This window comes from Acipenser ruthenus, chromosome 4, assembly GCF_902713425.1.
Source record: "Acipenser ruthenus chromosome 4, fAciRut3.2 maternal haplotype, whole genome shotgun sequence".
Lineage (NCBI taxonomy): Eukaryota > Metazoa > Chordata > Actinopteri > Acipenseriformes > Acipenseridae > Acipenser > Acipenser ruthenus.
The window spans coordinates 57,352,877-57,368,649 of NC_081192.1; the positions used below are offsets into that span (position 1 = coordinate 57,352,877).

At 41.3% G+C, this 15,773-nt stretch overlaps 1 protein-coding gene across 4 annotated transcripts in view; it reads right to left on the bottom strand.

Annotated features, from left to right (window-relative positions):
- Positions 1-15,773, bottom strand: part of LOC117400265 (arf-GAP with SH3 domain, ANK repeat and PH domain-containing protein 1-like) — a 311,371-nt gene that overhangs the window by 216,155 nt on the left and 79,443 nt on the right. For all 4 annotated transcript variants that reach the window (XM_059022596.1, XM_059022595.1, XM_059022593.1 and 1 more), the window contains one exon: positions 7,467-7,539. In XM_059022596.1, coding sequence (XP_058878579.1) covers positions 7,467-7,539 — 73 coding nt within the window. The remainder of the gene's footprint in view (positions 1-7,466; positions 7,540-15,773) is intronic.

Genomic DNA, 15,773 nt, shown 5'->3' on the forward strand with positions numbered 1-15,773 from the left:
GTCTCCCACATGCCTTTTGGCAAAATCCAAACAGGATTTGATATGGGTTTTTTTCAGCAATGGCTTTCTTCTCGCCACTCTTCCATAAAGCCCAGCTTTGTGGAGCGTCCGGGTTATAGTTGTCCCATGGACGGTTTCTCCCATCTCAGCTGTGGATCTCTCCAGCTCCTTCAGAGTTACCATTGGCCTCTTGGTTGCTTCTCTGACTAATGCCCTCCTTACCTGGTCATTGAGTTTTGGTGGACGGCCTTCTCTAGGCAGAGTCGCGGTTGTGCCATATTCTTTCCATTTTTTAATAATGGATTTAACGGTGCTCCGGGGGATGTTCAAAGTTTGGGATATTTTTTTATAACCCAACCCTGATTGGTGCTTCTCCAGAACTTTATCCTGGACTTGTTTTGATAGCTCCAAGGTCTTCATGATGCTGTTTGTTTAGATATGCTCTCTCTAACAAACTCCAGAAACGCGTGTATTTAATCTGAGGTCATGTGACACTTTAATTGCACACAGGTGGACTCCATTCAACTAATTATGTGACTTCTGAAGGCAATTGGTTGCACCAGAGCTTATTTAGGGGTGTCACAGCAAAGGGGGTGAACACTTATGCAATCAAGACTTTTCAGTTCTTTATTTGTAAATAATTTTGAAAAATATGTAGATTTTTTTCCCCACTTCGACAATATGGACTATTTTGTGTAGATTAGTGACAAAAAATCCTAATTAAATCCATTTTAATTCCAGGTTGTAACACTACAAAATGTGGAAAAGTCCAAGGGGGGTGAATACTTATGCAAGGCACTGTATTTGTGCTTAAAAATACTGTGAAATTCATCCGCTGTTAACTTATCTATTTGCTAGACAAAATATCTGTCTGTTTGGAGATATGGAGTGATCTAGCAAGTGAATGGGAGAAATTTAAATTTGTGCGTACTAAAATACAGTTTATAGATGAAGTGCAGTAGATTTGTGAAACAAAAACCGCATCGATTAAAAAAAAAAGTAGCCTACGGTAACGTTAAAAACGCCAAAAATGTCTTGCGACTGAAGCTCTGTCCAATTTCCCTGCCATCATCAGTGATTTGTGTGGTAACAAGCAGGGACATCCATCACACTGATAACTAGGTAAGTGTTTTATTATTGTTTTTTAATTAGCATCAGTACTGTACGTTTTAGTCACCAAGAATTAAAAAATGCCAATAAGTTTTCGTAATGAGATCAGCTGTAGAGATGCGTGGACAGTGAACTTTTCTTTGCCGCCTTTTCTGTAATTTTATTATCAATAAAAATACATGATTTGCCATTTGCTATCATGGAATAGTCCTGTCTCATTTCTGAGTGACTGAGTTTTATCCAAAAGTAAATATAATATATATTTTTCCCATTATAATACTGTAACTTTTATAATTGTATCCATCACACACTCCAAGGCTTGTGTTTTGTTGTATCATGTTATTGTACAAACCGTTTTTTCTGTTTTAATTTTATAATGACTGTATCTCAGATGGGGGTACGCGGTGGACTACGTTTTTTGGAAAGGGGCATGCAGCTTAAAAATATTGAAAACCCCTATTCTAATGTGATTTGGTACAATGAATGTCCTCTACTCAGTGAGACACCAGCATCACTGTGACACATTAACCAATATTTTCCCCAAAAGTGACAGTATTGTAGAGACAACTTGGTTGTAGCTACAGCTTTACAGTTTTATTTTTTGTTTTTGAGAAACAAAAAGTCAGTATAAACAGCTGGTATATTTAAAAGCAAACAAAAATAAGAAATGGTGGTTGGTTCTGAATTATCAAACATATTGACCCCCTCACTGAAGAAAGTGTCCCCCTAAAATTTAGAGTGGGGGCCACACTGACCCTCAGTCGCAAGTCCTGGAGCAAATCCTGTGAGGGCCTGTGGTTCTCAGAAAGGGACTGCAGCAAATGTGACTGTTAGGCTACGAGGATGCTGTTGTAGTTCCCTAGCCATGCGGCAAACGCACTGGCTGAATAGACTCTCTTGAGGATTACCTCAGAGACCCGGCACTGCTTGTTAGGGCAGGTAGCGTCCTTGGATAGCATCGCTAAATTGGGCGCCTGGACCAAGGCAGCAATGGAAGCCAGACCCAGCTTCTCTGCATCATGCACCCTATATAGGGCATCCATCGACTGGGAAACAGCCAGAGCTGTTGCCGGATGGTCCCAAGAAGACTGGATTTAAAAAGAAAATCCGGGTGAACTGGGGGGGATCCGGGAGTGGCGGTAGGCTCTTCGTCGAAAATCAACTGCCTTTTTTCCCCTTCTTTAGTGTAGGATAAATTTGTAGTTGTAATTGAATGTACTTTAAAAATGACATTTCAAATCTTAAACTTGAGGTGCTGTGATGTTAATTAAGTTTGTATTTCCCCTTCCTTCCCCCATAACATTCTCTAGATCTACTTCAAAAGGACTAGATATTAGTAACAGAGGCGCATAAATATTTAAATTGGGGAATAGTTAAGATTACCTGCTGTGCTGATCTTTACAGACTGGTCTAAACAAACAAAGCTGATTCTTATCTAATAATTAAGAATGTCTGTCCAAAATACCAATATACCATTTTCTTCCTCTAAATTGTTAATTAGTATGACACCTGGTGGATACAAGGTGCCATGACTTTCTCCCATGAAATTAATTGTTACCATGAAACATGGAACGTTTAAGTGAATAGAAATGACTAATTTCCTTATTCTAATAGTTAATTAGAAAAACATACCTTTACGAGGGTATAATATTAACTTGTTTAACAAAATCTCAGGGTTTTAGGTTTACTAAAACTAGTAGACTGAAACATAACAAGTAAGAACTTAACCAATTTATATTGGTTTTAGAATAATTAATTTAGAGTTGTTTAAGTATGTTTTCCCAATAAAACTGAAATGTTTATTTCGTTTTAATGAAGTTTAAAGTGAAAATAATTCTTACTTTTTTTTTTAAACCATGCTTGTAACGTTAATTTAGTTAGGAGAATGAAACTGAAATGTTTATCCTTAAGATCAATATAACTAAAGTTAAAGCAATATGAAGTTTTGTTCCATAAATGTTACTGTTTTTTACTGCTATCTCTCTATGGAGGAGGGGACGCTGCCTGTGTTAATGACACACATTGCTTGTGTAAAAGGAAGCGTCATTCAAATGCTGTAAGCCAATGAAAGGACTGATTTCGGTCAGGGATTAGCTTCCTGTTTTACCCAGAACTGATTGGACAACTAAAGTAAACTCCTCTTTGGGTGCTATATTTAAAGAAAAACAAGCGTGAACTTGTTCTCTTTGACTCTTGGATCCGGACTCATCTTGTCATGAAATAATCAGAGAGCCTTCGCTTGTAAAGGGGGCTGTGAACAGGCTGGCTGTAGGGGTGACGTCAGGCCAGAACTAAACACAAACACAGACTGGCAGTACTGTGGTTGAAACTGAGACACTGCGGCACTCAGTATGTTTAATGAAAAAAATAAAAGATTTCAACAAAAAACAGCACACAGCACTTAACGCCAAAATAAACAGGCAGATAACCAAAACAAACAGACACTAACACACAGGGACAAACACTAAACAAACAAGTACCGTGCTGGTCCTTCAGCACCACGTAGCAATTGCTGCCTCTTCTTCTTATAACTATTTTTATCTCCTCACTCTCTCCTGTTCCTTTGCCCTGAACATACAAACCTGAGTGAGTGCTTTGTGCATCTATATATACTGTTGTGCCGGGATTCAATTATTAATTAATTATTCACTTGAATCCCAGCATGTGAACTAATTTGTGCAATCCCGTGCTCACAGATTATTACATACTTTAAATGCACGTGAAGTGTTTGTGCAATCCCCGTGCCTAAATACAACAATATATTTTAAATAACTCGTGCTACACAGACCCATTTATATCCCGTGCAGTAACTATAATACACCAACATTAACACCAACATGCAACATTTAACACAAATACACGCAGGGGCGGGACACACTGCCACATATCCTCCCTCTTGTGCACAGCACACATGGCCTCAACAGCCACCTGCCCCCTTAAAATCCCCAAAGTCTCGCTCAAAGTCCCGGGTCAAGAACAGGGACTTCAAGTTCATGGGTGGCAATGTTTCCAGTAGCCAGGCTGCCACTGGCAATGCTGTCAGCAGACGTGCTGACAGCGGGGCAAGTTTCTCGTCCCGCTGTACCCCTGGCAGCGGAAAGGCTGCTGGGGTTGGTGGTGTCCGGACCTCCCCCCCCTTCTTCGTGGCCGGCAGCTCCCCTTGCTGGGGTTCCGACCACAGTACTTCCTGCTGCCATGCAGGGCTGGCAGCGACCCCAGGCGATGCAGAGCTGGCAGCGACCCCAGGCGATGCAGAGCTGGCAGCGACCCCAGGCGAAGCGGAGCAGCAGGCAGCCCCAGGCGAAGCGGAGCAGCAGGCAGCCCCAGGCAGAGGCAGCTCCTGCTGCTCTGCTCCTGGTGGTGGCGGAGATAGAGGCAGCTCCTGCTGCTCTGCTCCTGCCGGTGGAGATGGTGGAGGCAGAGGCAGCTCCTGCTGCTCTGCTCATGGCGGTGGAGGTGGCGGAGGCAGAGGCAGCATGTAGCCTACTGGCGACGAAGGTGGGAGCAGTAACTATCACTATTATCTGCTGTATTATTGAATTTTGGTTTGTCACACTTGTACTTTGCTTGAACAAAAGTTATTGTATTTCTTGCTCTTATTGTATTACTTGTATTGTAACACTTGAAATGTATTTGCTTACGATTGTAAGTCGCCCTGGATAAGGGCGTCTGCTAAGAAATAAATAATAATAATAAATAATATATATATATATATATATATATATATATATATATATATATATATATATATATATATATATTAAGACATTAATATTGACTACAGTTGCCACCACTTAGAACGGGCGTGTTTGTGCGATGTACAGTATAAACTCCCACACAATAACCTGACATTCAAAATGTCCCCCAATCACCAGTACAGTAATCAAAACAAACAAGCATGTACGCGGTTAAAAATCTTTATTAAGACACTCATTACACTAATGAAAAAGATGAATTAAAACCTATGAATGTAATAAAGTACAGTAATACGAAACATATCCGACTGCAATGGGACCCGAGTAAGGGCGGATATGTAAAAAGGCGGGAAACACCAAATTGCTTGGCGACTTCTGTCTGATTCAGGTTTTTTTCAACAGCTTGAACAATTTCCAACTTTTTGTAGCAAGAGAAACAGCGGTGCATTTCGCCGTTTGTTTACATGCCATTGTGTAGCGATGAGCTGCACTCGTGGAAATCAGAATACAAAATGAGTCAATGATATGACGGCGGTTCTGGAAGGATTTAATAAACCAATCAGTGTGCCTCAAGACACTCTCGCGATGACAAGTCGTTATTGAAAAGACTGAAAAAATCATTTTAAGTTTGATGACGATGAGTTATCAGGTTACGAAACAGTACTGTATCCGTTGTGAATGAATAGCTATCGGTGCCAAGAAGGTGTTCTTTTAAGCGAAATTCCTGTTCCTTTAGCCGGAAAATTTACAATGGGAAAAATGTCTGTTAGGAGGTGTTCTTATACGTGGAGACTGCTGTATCATGAAAATTCACCATGTCCTACTTCCACCGTTCAGCACTTACAGTATGTGTAAAAAGTGCTGTATAAATATTTGTGGAGGGGTTGATGGACAGGCTCCTCCATATATCCTGAGATTCAACTACTCTTAATAAACTTATGGTAAAAAATGTTGTAACTAAGTTTTATCACAATTGGATAAGCTGTCTACAGACAGTAGTAAAACTTATAAAAAGAGCAGTATGTATGCAAGGGAACATTCCCAGCAGTGGATAATAAAGTAAAAAGGAAAAATATGAACCTGGCCTGTGCACTAGGTGTGTCTTGTTTAGCTTTTCACTTATTGGCATTAAGTTGTAAACTAAAATGGGATTACACGTTTTTTTTTTTTTTTGAGAATACTTTCAGTGAAGTGGTACCAATGCACAAATATACACAGTAAACAGGGTGCACTAAGCATAATTAAACACTTATTTAAGACAATATGAAAAGTAAAAACAATTAAATCCATTAAGATTAACTTTACTTAATATCCATTCAATACATAGTCGTTTTATTCATTAAGCATGATGATTCTGCATGCAAAATTGTCAGATACTGCAACCTGCGCAGGGGTGGAGATGCAATTTTATAAGTGCAGTAATACATTGGTGGGTGTTCAAATAAGGTCCTAAATCTGCAGGCCTAGGCTGACAACAACCCAGGCGTACGGAACACACAATGTGTTATTGCTGGGCTTGCTACTTTCCGATATTAAATCGGTAAAGCTCGTTAAAAGTCGAATTCCCCAAAAATATGAGTTCAACTGAAATACATTTATATAGGATAAACGTCAGTAAAACCACTCGCTATTTTTTATTTTCTTACCAAAAATAATAATTTAGAAATCCTATCTCTAGTTTGTGTAGTTTTTATACTTGCTGTCTGTCCAGTCTCCGTTCCACTCTGAATGACTGGGGGTCGCTGTCAGTCATCTCAGTGGTCCGTTAGTACTGTAGTTTCATCCTGTTCTGACAGAGCCTGTTGCCTGAAGCAGTGCTAGAATGCTCTCATTTGTTTAAATGACTGTCAATCATCAAGACCTGCACCAACTGTGCACTTTCATTTGCCAGCTACAGCGCCTGTCATTTAAAGCGCCTACTTTGAAATTAGCCGGTAAGGTGTACGTAAGCTTTTGCTTTAAGTATACAGTGACAGTTACTAGTTTGATTTGAAAATGGGGCGCAAGAGAAAAACACTTAACGAATATTGTGCACTATACCCTGGCCGAGTCGAGTTGTGCTGAAGCAGGAGAGGGGTGGAGCTCAGAACAATAAGTGGAAGTTAGTTCTATTCAACTATCTAATGTTTTGTTCTGTGCATATTTTTAATCGTAAATGTATGCTATAAAAGCCTGTGTAATACACTTTTATATGCTGCGTTTTCCACGGTTTATTTGAGACCATTTTTTAAATTTGTGTAGGATCTTTATGTTTACAAGTTATAGCTCCGCTGTAACCAAACCTTATTTCAATTAGAATGTTGGTAACCATGGTTTTGTTGCATGTTGAATATGATAATAGGATTTCACTAAATTGGACGCTTTTCAATGGCATAAAAAGTCTGTTTTTTGGGGGGGGGGGTTAAAGCATAACGGTCGATTTCACACATTCTCTGTTTAAATTGAAAAATAAAGATCGAAAAACGGTAAATTCTTTCTAAAATAAACGTCGATATTAATCGTCGATTTGGCAAAAAAATTAAAATCAAATAGTAGCAAGCCTAGTTATTGCTTTCCTAACCTTGGAGCAACTGATAAAACAAATTCAGTTGAAAGAACAGTGACACTGAAGGCAGCATGTGTGATAAATATTATCCCGATTAAGCATTGTACAGTATTTACCTTGCCCTGAATTGAATATTGCTTTAACCGACTTCTTCACCTTCTGTAGTGCAGTTCTGTCTTGATCCAATGCCTGGGAAGAAAAAACAAACAAAAAAAAAACATAGTTAATAGAATCTTACACTGCATTTTCAGATTCATATCTACATACTACATTTTCTCAGATACAGCTAACCAAAGATATTCTATTTATTTCTATTATATTAAATAGAATATCTTTGAGCTAACCTTGCAAGTATTTGCGCTACGTCAAAGGTCAAACGGCATTCAATCATTGAAACTCAAGTTGCTATTGAAACAATCTTTAAAAAATGTATCAATGTTCTATAAATATGCTGGCTGCAAAAAAACGTAACAAGCAGACAAAAACAGATTTTTTTTTAAAATGACCTTGAGTGGCAAATTCGTCGACATTTTCAAGTTTTGTAAACCTTTTAAAAGGTATTACTATATACTATTGAAAAGGAACGTGCAATTTCCATATTTTGCTCCCTTCAAATCAATAAATCGTATACATGGAAGGGAAACCTTAAATGACAAAGTTTTTGTATTTTTCTTAACATTTCTAATATTTTGTAGAAATAATTATGAAGTTTTAAAACCACAGATACCTTCAAATTATTAGTAAATTGTAACATCATATATGCCACTGATTCGCTAGGCCAATGACCAGACTAGTATAAGTATAACTCGAACACCAATCATGAAGTCGGTATTTGTTTGACCCTTTTGCCATAGTACCCAAATGCACAGCTCTAATAAAAGTATGATTTCACAGTGTAAAATGTTGTAAGAAAAATAAAATGCATATTTTTCACGGTAAATTGCAAGAAGCTGAAAACAACTTTTCGTTTATGCTTACGGAATCAGCTCTCGGCTCGTCAACGCCCGCCATTGCTACAGTACACATTCCAAACACACACTGATTTTTCACAGTTCCCAAAATATTTTTAAGATGGAAAACTGTCTATAGACAGAACTCTCCCACCCCTGAGGTGTAGCTTTGAGAAAGCTAAAAAAAGTATTTTGGGGTATATGATAAAGATTATATTAATCTTTAATTTCAACCTGTCTCCCCTTCAGATATTCTACTGGTATTTTCAAAACCCACTATAGATTTTATTTTTACAACAGAAATGACTACATGTACCAATTTTAACTGGTACGTGTTCTAAAAAAATGACACAAGCTACGTATTTCCTACGTTGGTGTCTAGTCTTTTTACATTAGTGGCTTGTTATGACTACGTATTCGCTTGTAATCGCTTCTTATTCAGAATGTAATTGGCACAGTAGCCAATAACCTTTGGTGTATCATTTAGACAAGAAGACATCAATTCAAAATAAGAAAATGTGGCCTATATTCATCAAGCGTTTTACGGAAATTCACTGTTTCCGACACTTTTTCTACATGGAATAAAATACAAACGAAAGTTAAAATACAGTAAGTCACGGCGCATGTGGTTTATTTTATAGATGATGTGTATGAGCAAATCGTTATTGAAATATTTAATGTCTTATGTGGACATTTGTAGCCTTCAGAAAAAATAATGCTAACACCGAATTTGCGGAAAACGCTTGATGTATACAGGCCCTTGTTTATTATCAAGTACACATTTGTTGATAATTGTTATCTCTGTCTCCTGCTTTACTGTCAAAAATAGTAAGGGTCATCTCAATCTATTATTATTATTATTATTATTATTATTATTATTATTATTATTATTAATAATAATAATAATAATAATAATAATAATAATAATAATAATAATAATAATAATAATAATAATATTTTGTATAGCGCCGGGGGCGTTGCTTTACAATATTTGCCAGAAGCCCCGCCAACTATTGAGACCCAGCGTTTATTATGTAACATCACTAACATCTTCAAATATTTCAGATGCAATCACAGAGAAGCCACTAACATGATACAACCACATAGCATTAACATAACTAAATTGCAACATTCCAACAACATTGTGAAAAGGTTGTGTCAGTGGGTATTAAGTAACAGTTTTATTTCATAACAATGCAGTGCTGTATTGTACACCCCAAAGTATAAGTGAAAGTAAACAAGGATATACAAAATGGTAGAAAATGAACAAGCAGAAGAACGAATTTGCACTGAACTGAATTGCATCTACCACTGTTAATAATAATAATAAAAATAATAAAATCCACAAAAAAGACCACATCCAGTATGACGCGCTGTGGCAATGTGCCCCGCCCCTGTGTGCATATTATGTGTTGTATGTTGCGTGCGTGTGTTAATGTTGGTGTATAGTCATTGGTACACGGGATATAAACGGGTCTGTGTTTCACGTGTATTTAAAAATGTAGATTTGTATTTAGGCACGGGATTGCACATCACTGCACGTGCATTTAAAGTATAGTATGTGAGCACGGGGTTGCACAGAATTAATTCACGTGCTGGGATTCAAGTGAATAATTAATTAGTAATTGAATCCCAGCACAACAGTATATATAGATGCACATTTCTTTCACTCGGCGTTGGGTGTTCGGTGAGTGGAGAACGGGATTGGAGACAGAGGTAATTGTGAATTATAAAAGTGAATAGTTACAGTATCTGCTCACCGTGTTTGTTTGTCTGTCTAGTCCGTTTTGTTCGTCTATTTATTTTGGCCTCAAGTGCCGTGCCCTGTGTTTTGTCTGTTCAAACCTTTCATTTTCTGTTCTGTTTATTAAATGCTGAGCGAAAGCATTCGCTCAGCTTCACCAAACCACACCTCTCTGTCTGTTTATTTCCTGCTTCTGGTCTGACGCCACCCACTCCGGCCGTCTTTGTGACACGCGCATTGTATTATTATTTATAACTCGCCATTTAAAAAAGACCCGCCGATTATTGGAAGTTTTATGATGACAGAAATAAAAAAAAACATAATACAGGAAAAGTAAAGGCATATAAAAAAAAAAACATTGTACAAACAGAAGTTACAAAATTGGAAAGGCAAGTTTAAAAAAGTATGGTTTTGAGAAGGTTTTTAAAAATATTCAAACGCTCAGATTCCCTGATCACTTTTGGAAGAGCATGGAAAATGTGATGCGACTTTTCAATGGATCATTTAGTACACGTACAATTTTCTTTAAATTCACTGACTCGTACTTCATTTCTAAAGAACTGATTGGTCCCAATTTGTACGTGTAGTAAAAACAGTATGTGTAGTTAACAAAATAGAACACGTAGTGTATCACAGTATTACACGTAGTAATTTATTTGAAACGTGTACTAACAGCACACGTTTTTGACCCAGATGGCCTTCCATAGTTTTGAACATATGTTGAAAACACTCCCCATAGTGTTTTTTTGCGTGAGTGTTTTGAGCGTACTACGCCGGGGCAGAGCCCCGGAACCTCTGGATGCAGAGTCATATTCCGGTGCCTCTAGTTAAAAATCTCATAAAATGCTTTCATTTTAAAATCTCAACACAGTTGCATTAACTCTGCAAGTTCTTGCACACGCTAAAGAGAGACAGTCCGCTGCCACGTTTGTAGCCTACTTTAAATTACAATTTCAGCTTGAGTGTCTTTAATTAAGATGACACTGGCTGCAAATCTATTGTCGTTTTTTATACACAAATAAGCTTACTTGATTTGAAAAACGTCATGAACGATACAAGCAACTTCTTACACTACTTGGTTTGATTAAATGAGTAGTACAGAACAAAATATGAAAGCTGAACAATAATTTCAACAAAGAACAATGACAACTTTTTAATGAAAAAAAAAATTGTAGCCTACTTCAATAGGAACATTAGCCTGCTATATTATATTAAACCAAAATAATAAAAAAATAATAATAATAGCGATCTGGTTCTCTCTTGCCTTTTTTAATGAATATAATTTAAGAGAGAATAAAAACATACTAAGATAACAACTACCTAGCCTAAGTTTAATTAATCGTTTTTGTAATCTACCAGTGGCTTCTGTTGCATACACATCACTGATAACACCGTGTAACAATTTCTTTTGGTTCCTGGGTAGTAAGTGTTATTTCCTAATTGCTTATGCCTCAAAAGTATAGAAAATGGCTATTATTCCCAACAAACTTTGCTTTTGTGACCAGGACAGTGATATTTAGAAATGTACCTATTTCCAATGAGAAAACGCGCGAATTTGTGTCTTTTCGTTCACATAAAGTCAGAAAAAAACAACATATGAATCCAAATTAACATGTATTTATACTAAAGTAATACAAAAATGACTACAAAAGATTTAGAAGTGAGTAGTTTTTCGAGATTTACGATTATACTGTAAATCACTTTCACGAATCAGCCCCCAAATGTAGTCTCCCATCATGTTCTCGTTATACTGTCCTTGGTAGCGGCGTTCAAAGTCCAGTATATCCTGGTGGAAGCGCTCGCCTTGCTCCTCCGAGTACGCTCCCATGTTCTCCTTGAATTTATCAAGATGAGCATCAAGGATATGGACTTTGAGGGACATCCTACAGCCCATTGTGCCATAGTTCTTCACCAGAGTCTCAACCAGCTCCACATAGTTTTCGGCCCTGTGATTGCCCAGGAAGCCCCGAACCACTGCGACAAAGCTGTTCCAAGCCGCTTTCTCCTTACTAGTTAGCTTCTTGGGGAATTCATTGCACTCCAGGATCTTCTTTATCTGTGGTCCGACGAAGATACCAGCTTTGACCTTTGCCTCAGACAGCTTAGGGAAGAAGTCTTGAAGGTACTTGAAGGCTGCCGACTCCTTATCTAGAGCTCTGACAAATTGTTTCATAAGGCCCAAGTTGATGTGCAGTGGTGGCATCAGCACCTTCCGGGGGTCCCAGCCGTACTCATCATACTTCAAGGCGTCCAGCAAGGTCTTGATGCTGTTGTAATCCTCTTTGAGGTGCACCGAGTGAGCCAGGGGAAGAGACGGGTACTTGTTACCATTATGGAGCAGCACGGCTTTGAGGCTCCTGGATGAGCTGTCAATGAAGGACAGTATAACGAGAACATGATTTTTGTATTACTTTAGTATAAATACATGTTAATTTGGATTCATATGTTGTTTTTTTCTGACTTTATGTGAACGAAAAGACACAAATTCGCCCGTTTTCTCATTGGAAATAGGTACATTTCAAAATATCACTGTCCTGGTCACAAAAGCAAAGTTTGTGGGGAATAATAGCCATTTTCTATACTTTTGAGGCATAAGCAATTAGGAAATAACACTTACTACCCAGGAACAAAAATTGTGTTACATAGTGTAATAGTGCAGACCGTGGGTCAAACCAATGTTCATGTTGGGGTGCTGTCACACGGCTGGCTAAGTGGTGCTGTCAGATCCAGGAAATGAATAACACAAAGGACAGATGAAATGAAATGATGAAGACGCTTGCTTGTGCCGGTTTATTATAAATAAAAAGGTTTCAACAAAACACCGGACACGGCACTTTAGCCAAAATAAACAGACAAACAAAACGAACAGACACTAACAAACAGGGACGAACACTAAACAAACACGTACCGTGCTGGTCCTCCAGCACCACGTAGCAATTGCTTACTTTTTACTTTCTCCTCACTCTCTCCCGTTCTTTCGCCCTGAACACACAACCCAGAGTGAGTAAAACGTGCATCTATATATACTGTTAAGCCAGGATTCAATTACTAATTAATTATTCACTTGAACCCTAGCACGTGAATTAATTATGTGCAACCTCGTGCTCACATATTAAATACTTTAAATGCACGTGAAGTGATGTGCCATCCTCGTGCCTAAATACAATTCTACATCTTAAATAACTTGTGCTGCACACACCCATTTATATCCCGTGCAGCCATCTCTATACACCAACATTAACACACGCAACATACAACATATAACACACAAATGCACACAGGGGCGGGGCACATTGCCACATATACCCCCCCCCCCCTTGTGCGCAGCACACATGGCCTCAATGGCCACCTCCCCCCTTAAAATCCCCAAAGTTTTGCTCAAAGTCCTGGGCCAAGAACAGGGACTTCAAGGGGTTCATGGGCGGCAATGTTGCCAGTAGCCAGGTTGCTCCTGGCAATGCTGTCAGCAGACGTGCTGACAGCTCCCAGACTGACTCCTTCAGCCGGGGCAGTCCTGGCAGCGGAAAGGCTGCTTGGGGGGTGGTCTCCTGACCTCCCCCCTTCTTCGTAGCCGGCAGCTCCCTTTTGTGGGGCTCCGGCCACAGTACTTCCTGCAGCGCACGTGCTGCAGTGGGAGCAGGTCTCCTGACCTCCCCCATGATCTCCGGCAGCGAAACTGCTGCTGGGGTTGGTGGTCTCCGGACCTCCTCCCCCTTCTTCAAAGCCGGCAGCTCCCCTTGGTGGGGCTCCGGCCACAGTACTTCCGGCAGCAAAAGTGATGCAGTGGGAGCAGGTCTCCTGACCTCCCCCACGATCTCCGGCAGCGAAACTGCTGCTGGGGTTGGTGGTCTCCAGACCTCCTCCCCCTTCTTCGTGGCCGGCAGCTCCCCTTGGTGGGGTTCCGGCCACAGTACTTCCTGCTGCGATGCGGTGCAACAGGCAGCCCCAGGCGATGCGGAGCAACAGGCAGCCCCAGGCTATGCAAGGCAAGCATCCAGGCATCCTTGGGCGAAGCGAGGCTGGCATCCTTGGGCGAAGCGAGGCTGGCATCCTTGGGCGAAGCGAGGCTGGCATCCTTGGGCGAAGCGAGGCTGGCATCCTTGGGCGAAGCGAGGCTGGCATCCTTGGGCGAAGCGAGGCTGGCATCCTTGGGTGACGCGAGGCTGGCATCCTTGGGCGAAGCGAGGCTGGCATCCTTGGGCGGTGCCGGAGTCAAGACCAGTCGTGGTGCTGTGGTTGGCCACTGTGGCAGTGGCTGCGGCGGTGCTAGCCCTCTTCGTAGCCGCTGCGGCCGGGCTGTTTTCCGCTGTGCTCCCCTCAGCAGACTATGCAGTGATTGCTGAGGAATGCCAGCATCAAGTCCTGGTACTTTTTCTTGTGAAGGGAGAGGCAGCTCCTGCACCTCTTCCCCTGGTGGTGATGGAGGCAGAGATAACTCCTGCTCCTCTCCTCTTGGGGGTGAAGATGGCGGTCGGGGAAGTGATACCAGCAGGCATTTACCCTCTGCTGGTGGCAGTGGACCCAGCAGGCATTGACCCTCTGCTGGTGGAAGTCGACCCAGTAGGCATTCACCCTCTGCTGGTGGAAATGGCGGAGGTAGAGGCAGCTCCTGCTGCTCTGCTCCTGGCGGTGGAGGAGGTAGAGGCAGCTCCGGCTGCTCTGCTCCTGCCGGTGAAGGTGGGAGCAGCGTGTAGTCTCCTGGCGACGAAGGTGGGAGCAGCGTGTAGTCTCCCCCTATTGCAGGGGACTGGTGCGGCGCTCCCCCTATTGCAGGGGACTGGTGCAGCTCTCCCCCTATTGCAGGGGACTGGTGCGGCTCTGTCTCGGAAGGGGAAACCAGCAGGCATTCTTCCTCTGCTGGTTGTGATGGGGAAACCAGCAGGCATTCTTCTTCTGCTGGTTGAGATGGGGACAGCAGGCATTTTCCCTCTGCTGGTGGAGATGGGGACAGCAGGCATTTTCCCTCGAGCCCAGTGAGGGTGCAGGTAGGTGTGGCTCCTCCTACTTGGAAGTCAACCTGCTGGGGAAGTCCCATATCGGCAGCCAAGTAGTTGATTACCACGGGTGCCGGGTTCACAAAGGGCACTGGGTAGTAGTGTTGTTCCCAGTGTTCCCAATGTTCCCCATCTCTGGCCCACAGCAGGTCAACAACCTTTGGGATGTCCTCCCAGTTCCACTCTGGGTCCGACACCCAGTCCAGCATCTCCTCAGAGGATGGGAAAGGCTCTGTCTCCTCCCTCCTGGGAGTGGATGCTCCGGGACCTCTCTCCACACCTGCTGTTGCTGCGGTTGCTGTTGTTGCTGCTGCAGCTTTCCTTTCCCCCTTCTCTTCTTACTCCTCCTCCCTACCTGGCCTGTTTCCTCCTCCTCCTCCTCTTGGAAGGGGCAGATCTTCACTGTGTGTCCATAGACCCCACAGGCAAGGCACCAGCCTTGGTCCTCGAGGCCCCCGAGGAGGTCCTCCAGGTTCTCTCCAGCCTTCCATTTCCCCTTTTTTTTTTTTTTCAAAAGGGGAAAGAATAATTATTAATTTTTTTTTTTTCACAAAAACATCTCTCCTGGTCTGACGCTTGGAGGCGCCGTTATCCCACGCAGGACACCATATGTCACACGGCTGGCTGAGTGGTGACGTCAGAACCAGGAAATGAATACACAGAGACAGGACAGATGAGGTGAAATGATGAAGACGCTTGCTTGCGCCAGTTTATTGTAAAATAAAAGGTTTGAAC